General features: G+C 35.2%; 1 protein-coding gene across 1 annotated transcript in view; it reads left to right on the top strand.

Annotated features, from left to right (window-relative positions):
- LOC129224847 (uncharacterized) overlaps positions 1–1,494 on the top strand; it is a 34,631-nt gene extending 33,137 nt beyond the window's left edge. The window contains exon 4 of the mRNA XM_054859394.1: positions 631–1,494. Within this exon, the coding sequence (XP_054715369.1) occupies positions 631–1,221 (591 nt within the window). The 3' untranslated portion in view covers positions 1,222–1,494. The remainder of the gene's footprint in view (positions 1–630) is intronic.
- Positions 1,495–9,585: the final 8,091 nt, after the last annotated feature.

Genomic DNA, 9,585 nt, shown 5'->3' on the forward strand with positions numbered 1-9,585 from the left:
CAAATAGCATTCTACCTCCATTGAAATTTAGCAGCAAGACAGAAGGTCACGTGACAATGAAGTCGACTGCAGAGCCAACTGTGCAATCTCTATTGGATGCTTATTCTAAAGGCCCTTCCACATTTGCAAACGCGGAATAATCGATTCAACAATGCAATAGAATCTGACGCGCGCATGATTGTTCCACAGTTAACGGAGCTGTCTGATACATTCCTGACTCATATAGGCGAGAACTGTTCAGACTTGCAAACGTACGCTATAACCTATATTTTCACTGACTTGATATTCAACGTGTTTCTTTTCATTTCTTTAACTTAATAAACAACATTTTGATGTACACTACGGAATTGGTCATTGATTTTACGAATAACTTACAACAATCACGTACCTACAGCCTAGTTGTGGCATCTAGAGACTGCAGTTTCGCTGTTGTTACATTGAGAGGATATATCTGCCTCCGGCTCTGTTATCGACAATTCCAAACTGTTGAGAGCCCATAACAAGGGTGAAACAACAGTCTCCAGATGTGGTAACTGAGCATTCGGTACGTGCGTGTAGTTCTGGCTTCAGGGGGATAACTTGCAGCTTAGTAACTTACTGCTTTAGTTAGTTTTGATTCTCTCTTCGCAGATCACAAGTGCATCTACTTTGCGACCGGAAGTGAGTGAACCCGGTGACAGCAGCTCGCGAATCTCGCCTTTAGCCCTGTACGACAACTCCACGAACGTTTTCTTCAACAGCAACGTCGAAGCCGCTCGCCCGGACTCTTTCGAGCAACAGCAGCGGTTCGGCGGCCCAGCGGAGATGCGGCGCGACCGCTATTCCTACACGCAGTCCCTCTACTGCGGCACCGTGATCGTGAGCCCCGGTGCCGCGCGCGACCTGGAGGACGACTGCCGCAACTTCAACCTGGACAGGGTGCCCAGGATCGTGTCCTCCAACATGGAGGAGGAGGAGGACGCGGCCGTGCGGACGGACGAGCGTTTCTCGCTCGTCCGGTCGCCGCAACCCCCGCCCCGCATCTGGATGGAATCGTCCTTCGTGGGCACCAAGAAGGACGGCGATGAGCCGGCCCGGCCGGTGGCAGGCCGGTCCATACGGATCGTACCCAGTGACTCTGTCAGAGGGCGGGGCGGACCGGGCAGTACGTGTGGCTCCACGCAGACGGCCATGGGTGAGTACGTGCTGAGGGACTTTCGTAGATTCGGCATCACTCTCTGAGAGGGTGCCATGTCCTGACAATGTAGTCCATGTTGGTGATGCCAAAGAAGCTTCGGGAAAGGACTAGGCTGCCTTCAGCGAAAAAACTACATTCAATGTAACTTTGCGAATTGCAGGTCATTTGGATTCATGATTTGCTACCCTTTTTCTTACGCTAAATGATTTATTAGCAACTGAGCTGACTCATCATTTACATGTAGTGCTAGGCGGACTAGCAGCGTCCCGTAGGTGGTCAGCTGTATCTTATCCTAAAGTCCTGAATCGTAGTTTAAGTAGCGACAACGTCCGCCATCTTGGGGCTAAACACCGCTTCCTATATCTATTATGATGAAGTAGCGGGCTTTGCTTCTTGAGTGGTTTCTTTTTAACTCTAAGTTAATCAACAATGAAGAAGCAAAGCAGGCTACTTCACCATATAGCTAACATAGGAAGAAAGTGAGTTTAGTCCCAAGATGGCGGACGTGTCGCTACTTAAGCTGCGATCTAGGGCTTTATCTCATCCGAGTGACGACATTAGCGGCCGTTTTCCTTACTGAGCAAGCGCAGCTTGTCTTCAACCAGATTTTCGTGCCTTGATTGGAATCGAACAATTTGGACGAAAGCTACTGGCTCGCTTGCGCAGCGAGGAAAGTAGCCGCTGAAGAGAAAAGAAATATATTAAATATTTGCTTGCATAATGGCTTATAATCATTTAAGTAAAAACTAAATATTTTACCAGAAATTTGAGAATTCTTCCTTTTTATTCAAAATACGAACATTTCCTAGGAAGACGGAACTATGTTGGAAAAATTAAATTTTTTTTATAATTTGTTTCCAATAATGGTTGATTAAATTAATTACATCAATGGGTAGTAATAATAATGCTTTTCACATTATAAAAATGATGAAAGCGAAATTTTGGAATGAAGATTTTGTGCATTTTCTATTTCGTTGAAGGCAGCCGTAATGTGCAGCAGACGTTCCCGCATTCGTATTACGTTTTTAAACAATTATCAAGTGTTTGACACATTACATAACCAAAGATAGAAAAAGCAGCAAAAATAGTGCACAGCTTGCCGCACTGAGACAAAAGCTTGATAGCATCAGTCCTGATGTTGCAACAGCTGTAGTGATTCAAAAATGATTCCATTGTTCGTCGTCTTTATTAGCAATTCTTACGCGGGTAATGTCAACTCGTGGATATTTGCTGCACATACCTGCACCGAAATCGGCAGATTGTTCGTATAGAGAGTAATATATATTTTATATGTAGATTTTTATTGTACAGTTATGATAGAGATGTGTTTTATATGGTGACGTGTTTCATCCATCTCAAGTGGGAGGGAAGAACACATTTGAAGAGTGTTTTACTGAAATCTCATACAGCTGTTTTACTGCTATTTCTTGGTGATTTATGCCTCTAAGGAATTTCGTCCATGAAACATTCAATCATTCAGAAAAACTTGTGCATAGGTTGTGGTAATTTTATTGCCTTTTATCTGTATTCATCACTTTTTTTATTGCATGTTTTTTGCTATGTTCTCCAGCTTTTGTTATTTGCTTAACCTAATGCTAATGGTCATTGCCTTATGGATGCTTTAGTATTCAACATTCAGATCTGCAAAAGAGTAATCTAACTTGCTTTTAATTAAATGAAAATTTGGTATTTATTTGTTTTTAACCATGTATATATAATTGAACTTAAGTTCTTCCAAAAAACAAAATGCTTTTATAGTATCAAGATTTCATTTTTTCTTGAAATATGTATAGTTACTTGTTCTTGTGTTTCATTTTGAAGAGCTTTTAAAAATCTTACTCTGAATTTTTTAAAAGCATTACTGTACTCAAATATTGACCTATGTATCGCATTTTAATTTTGAACATGGAGGCTTGTACCTCAAATGTGTGCTATTGGTTGTCTATTCTGAAAACTTATGTTTTAAATATAGAAAAAATATGTTGGGATTGTACTTGAGCTCAGCGACTCCTGTAAATTGAAAATATTCATATTTTTCAGGATGATATCTAACAAAGCACTTTAAGGCACTTCAATTTATAAATTTATGGGGAAGGGGGAAACTAAGGTTAAAAAATTAAAAAAATTTTAATTTCAAAAGCCACCCAATATGTATAATTTCAAAGTTGGGCAGTGTTTCAGTATCTGAAAGTGAAAAATAACACATATACACACAATGAAACTTTGATATATATTTTAAGCTTTACAAATTAGGTTAGAAACCGAGTTTTGTGATTGACTATTTCGCATTTCGTGAGAAAAGAATTGAAATAATTGCGTTCTGAACCCTCTATTGTTTGCATTTTGTGTGCCTGATTAGATTGTTTATATCTCGGCCACCTAACATCGATTAGGCATGGGCTTGAGTCAAGTAACAGTTTTGATGTTCAGATTTTTTATAAGGGAATACTTGTATTTTTATTGCTTATGAATTGATAATACAAGAAGTAAAAGTTTTTTCATGTGATCGCGTTAAAATCTGAAGTGAAAAGGGAAATATAATGAACTAAGCTTGAAATCGGTTTTAAAATTGTTTCAAGGTCCCAAAGAAGGCGTATCTACCACAAATTTAAAAAAGGTCTTTAAAGAACCAAATCATTTCCTGATTATTACCCTTTGCCCTTTTTCCTTCTTTTATGTTTTTAGAATGATTACTTTTTATTAACGACATCTCATTTTCTACTTGAAATATGTTCAGGTATACAAATTTGCTTAAAATATGTGACAATTGAACCAAATTTAGTAGGATCATTTGCTTCTAGTGAAACCATTTTCTTCTTCCAAGGCATTTTCTTTTAAAGACTTTTTACTGTCATTTCATTGTCTTTTTAAGGACAATAAAACATTTTCTATTGAAACTCTATTTCTAGAACAATAGAATAAAGAACAGCATTGCTCAACTTTTGGTTGCTTTCAACGTTGTACTCCTCTTTTAGTAAAATGTGTAAAATTAGTAGTTTTATCAAATTATGTATGAATATTTTCACCTCTCAAAAAAGAAAAGAACTGTTTTCTTCGAAGTATAAGTTGTTATTGTGTGGTAAATGAGCTAAAATTCTTATTTAGAAAATATACAGGGTTTCTGAATTAATTTCTACAACTTAATCAGGAAAAAGTATGAGTAGTTCAGCATCGTTTAATGTTATACATTTTCTAGATATAAATAAACAGTTGCTTCATGTAATCGAAACACAGCACCTGCCTTTTGTTTAAGGCCTGAAATAATCATCTAACATTAGTTTGATTAATAAAAGCAACTAGCGTTTAGGAAATGGAAATAATACATCAGTAAGTCTTTAAATAGTAAAAGGATCAGTTAGCACAAGTTAAAATATAAAAGATAACTAATTAGCTTTAACTTGATAAAAATGACTCCTGCTCTAAGATGTGAGTAAATAAAAAGCTTCCAATTAGCATTTTGACTGAATACCAATGACCAGTTAGCATTTGTCTGAATATCAATGACCAATTAGCATTGGCCTTAAGCGACTCATTGCTTTCATTTGTAAATAGTTTCATTCATTTTGATGCATTTGGTGCAAACATTTTAAGCATTCCTATTTTTATGTTCATTCACTTTCTGTTTTATGTTGTGCGTTTTCCTTATTTTCAGCTCTGTCCATAAATAAATTGTATTTTTGTGATTTTTATATGAATGCAATCAGCATGTGTTTGCCCAATAAAACCTTTTTTTTTATTTTTTGCAAACAAATAAAGTTATGTATTATTTAAATTATGTTTATGATTTTTTCTTCATTTTGATTTGTTTTCAATTTTTAATACACATTGCGTGTTTACGAGCTTAAATTTTATAAAGTTAGTCAAAATCAATTCTTCAAATGGAAGAAAAAAGGTGAAAGGTTTTTTTTTTTTAAATTGTGGTTAACGGTGACTGATGTGTAATAGGTTGGACAAGAAAATAACATAAATTACTGAGTTTGCATGACACATTTATCACTCTTTTTCAAGCCAATGCGACCAGTGGGTAAAAATGGCATTTGTATTTCCAGAGAAGGGGGTGCAGGGGTGCCCCGATGGCAGGTCACGGGAGTTCCCTTTCCAATTTTGCATAGGGGAGGTTTTAATCTTAAACTTGAGTGTCGACTGTTCAAATATCTCGTAATATTAAGTTACTCCGTGCTGAAAATGAGAGAAAAAAAAATACAGATACGCGTTCAAATGTTTTTTTAACCATGAGGTGCATGATGTTTTAAAAACAAATTAAAACAAGGCTCCTCAAACTGTGGTCTACGGGTCTCTCGGGAGTCAACCAAACCTTAATAGGGAGTTCGCGGCCAAAAAAAAAGGGGTTAAACATCAAGTAATATTTGATTTTTGCAAAACCGTGCAGTCCGTCGTCATGTGAATATGAATGTTTGACAGACATAACTTCAAACTGTATATTAAAATCTACCTTCCAGGATATTTAACTTTGAGAGTCCGACTAAAAAACCTTGGCGATTAGTTCTTTCAGAACAATATTATTTTCAAAACCATGTTATTCTGAATTTCGAACTCTGAAAAAAATAGTTTGTCTTGAGTTTGAAAATTGCTCCTAAGATTTTAAAAATTTTGTCTTCCGGTCTTATCCTTAAGTTTTGTCTTCGGCCGGAAAAACAAACACGAATCGTCCTGTTCTTCCTCGACTTACCGATGCGAATCCGAATTTTCAACCTATGCAGCCACCAAAACTAAATACCGAAGCTGTCTAGATGCTGATCCTAATATTCAAATCCATCTGTCAGCAGCCAAGCCCAATATATTCAAATTGTGTCAGTTAAACCACCCTCTCTTTTCCCGTTAGTGGCTCAATTTTGAATTTTAATCGTTATGTTGCCTATTAATTTCTGTCTGTTCAACTTGATTTTTGTACTCCAGAATTTGTAAATAAAGTTAAGCATTATAAACTAACACTCTAATGATAAGGTTCCCGCAATGAACACTGGTCCATGAAAGGGGTCCGCTCGAAATAAAGTTTGGAAGCCCTGCTTTAAAATATGATGAGAAAAATACTAAGAAAAATCATAGTTTTTGAATTAAGAATGGTTTGTAGTTAAATAACTTGGTAACACCGTGCTTTAACAAAAAATAATAATAAAAAAATAAATAAAAATAATAATAAATAACCATCAAATGTTCCAAAATATTGATGAAAATTGTAAAAATGCTTTACTGTTTAAGTAATAGTAAAATTTATTCGTCACAAAAAAAAGTAGGCATTTCATCCAAACAAAATTAAAAAAGAAAAAAAAAAAAACCTTTTTTTTTCCGAATTCTGAAAAAGGAAATTTATTTTTGCTTTCCATTAGATTGGTGCATTTACAAGTTTAAATTCTACTCCAGAGCCAGACTAGCTAAGTTCAAAAATTACGTTTTTTAGTTTATTAGTGCATTGTATGTAAAAGCCTATTCCACATCGAGCCATATGTACGTAATTCTAAAAAAAAATCTTTAATTTTTTTACCAGTGTTAAAAGAGTGCAAGTCCCATCCTTTGTATGGACCAGGTAAACGTTTTCTCTCTCTCCTGTAAAGTAGAGATTCTATGACCTACGTCTGGCTCTGAAGTACAGAATCGGTTTAATAGCATCTTCAGTGAGTATTTTCTTGGTTACTGGCGACTACAGAGTTTCAATTTGTTCTTTTAGTAGCTTAGAAGACTAAATTGGGAATGTTGCCGTGGCGACATAATGCATTAAGGGTTAAGTGGAAAGTCTACTCGGAGTGTGATAAGCGTGAGCTAATTTGCAATCAGTATTGTTAAGATTTTACGCTGATCATATTTCACTTCACCAGCATAATTCTTTTGGATAAAATATTTCTTACATTCTCATAAATTCCACTTCAGGCTGGTTTTAGTGAACAGAAAGAATTGATGGGAATTTGAAATAGCAAGAAATCTATGAAAGTCTTGAAATCCTAGATTCCCACTACTAGTATTAATGATTGTATTCTGTGTAGTCTTATTTTTTAACCCCCGACACAAAAAGGAAGGGGGTTATAAGTTTGACGAGTCTGGTGTATCTGTCTGTGGCACTTTAGGGCCTGAACGGATGGGCGGATTTAGAAAAACCTTGTTTTGTTCAAAAGGGGGATCGAGAGTGTTCTTAGCTGGGTTGCGTCTTTGGATGACATTAATTAACGAAGATATTAATAAAAACGCGATTTTTGCAGTGAAATCATGTTTAAAATTTAAAAAAATATAGTACCAAAATCAAGAGTAATTTTTTCTGCGTCTGATAGAATGAGTTTAGAACTTCCATGTTATATAGAATTCAAATTATAACGTTTTTTTAAAGCAGATTCTAAATATGGCTAAGCCTTTATTCACGCAATTGATAACCGAATTCATTGTTGGCGGACAAGGAAATTAAACGCAATGGTTGAAAATTTTTATCTGCTGCCGTTTCTATTTGTTAACAAATAAAATACTTGTAATTGGTATTTTATTGGTATTTAATAGTACAGTGAGTCCCGACTTACGCGAGGGATGCGTTCCAAGACCCCTCGCGCAAGTTGAAATTTCGCGTTGTGGAACAACGTATGTTTAGAATTTTTTTTTATAAGCATAACTAGTTATTTCAGACAAGTGTTAACACCCCACAAATTGCCTAAAACCATTTCTTAACTATAGAATATATTACCGTATTTCTTTTTTATTTTATAAAGAAATGATTTTTTACTGCATTTTAGAAAAAGCGTTACAATTTAACATAAATTACTGCTACGAAACACAAAATCAATGGGAGACATGAATTTAAACGGTACGGTACTTACATTAAGTACATTACTGCATTATAATAGCTCTGAACAGTAGATATCGTCAACTTAATTATATTTTTTTAAACGATGAAAATGATGGTTTATGCAGTGTGGGATCACTCCTATTTCTGGCCTGTTTTAAGCCACAATCAAAGAGCAGCTTCCATTTTCGTGATGTTTGTATTTTGCTCAGACACTACTCTGCGAGCTTCAGTATTGAAACTAAGTTCTGAACTTCCACGGATTTCCTTTTCTTTGAATTTTAATTGTTCGTATCGAAGATTAACTCATACCTAATTGTCGTGCAACCTTCGAAGTACTTTATAATTGTTCAAGCATATCGAGAATCTTGAACTTTTCTTGCATTGTCAGAAAAAAAAAAGCTTTCTCTTTTTCTTTCCAATTTCGCTAACTTTAACTGAAAAAGCTCGTTTGGGAGTCATTCTATTTTATCTACTTTCGTATGTAGAATGAAAAAGAAAAAAAAACATTAAGAATCGGAGCGGTTATTTGTATAAACTAAAGTAAAGCGCTGTTTAGACTAATTAAATGTGTGAATTTCCACTTTCGGCGATACTAAAGGCATGAAAGTTCATCCACCAAACCAATATTTAGTGTCAACGAAGCCCATTTTAACGCTCCACCGCTCCTTTGCAAAAAAATTTATGTTGTAGCCGAGCAATTTGTGTCCGCAATAAAAATATTCATTCTCATGAAAAACTCGCGTTGTAGCCATTTCGCGTAAGTCGGATCGCGTTGTAGCGGGATCCGACTGTACAAGGTTTTTAAAAAGATTTTCAAATTTCTCTCTTAGTTCTACATTTGCAACCCAGTCCGTTTTTTTTTTCAAATTTTAGTTACTTGTATAAAAAGTAACTAATATTTTACTTAAAGTAAATATTTAACTAATTTTTATATAGTTTAAATTATTTTTTTTTTTTAACAAACCATTCATATTCGTTACATTCATGTGACCTTCAAATGAAATTGGAAAGGGCAAACCATGTAACATTCCCTCTAGCAATAACTGTCCCACAGATGACCATGAAATGTTTTCAGAACATTAGTTCCTAAATAAGTGGGTGGGTTGGTTCCATAAAGTTCTCCACGAGTTTATTAGGAAAAGAACTGATGTGGATGAGAGCATAGTTTTCAACAATTAAAAACTTACTAATTCCAGTATTCGAATGTTAGGCGTAGTTGAAAAAAGATAAAGAATAATCTTGCATAAAAATCTATTTCAGTGATTATAGTTCGGTGTGAATATTTAATTTTTATGGATTCATATAAATCGTTGACAGTTTTGCTATTTTGTTGCTTTAGAACAGATTTTTATGCACGCTGTTTAATCACCTTTATTTGATAAAAACTTATTGTATAATTCTGGTTTCCCGTAGCAGGCGCGAATGAGCGTTGTTATAAATACTGCAGCGTTTCGTAAATTTGGTTCCACGGAGCTCTCTCAGGGGTTCCATGAGACTTGCATGTTTTCTTTTCACACCTTTCAAATTTGTTCTTTGAAAAATCGATAACACTAACGCGTTTTCAAACTTAAAAAATAATTTACTTTAACTTTCGTATACTAACCTGAATGTTATTACCCATCAG

Source organism: Uloborus diversus, chromosome 6 (genome assembly GCF_026930045.1).
Source record: "Uloborus diversus isolate 005 chromosome 6, Udiv.v.3.1, whole genome shotgun sequence".
Taxonomy (NCBI): Eukaryota; Metazoa; Arthropoda; class Arachnida; order Araneae; family Uloboridae; genus Uloborus; species Uloborus diversus.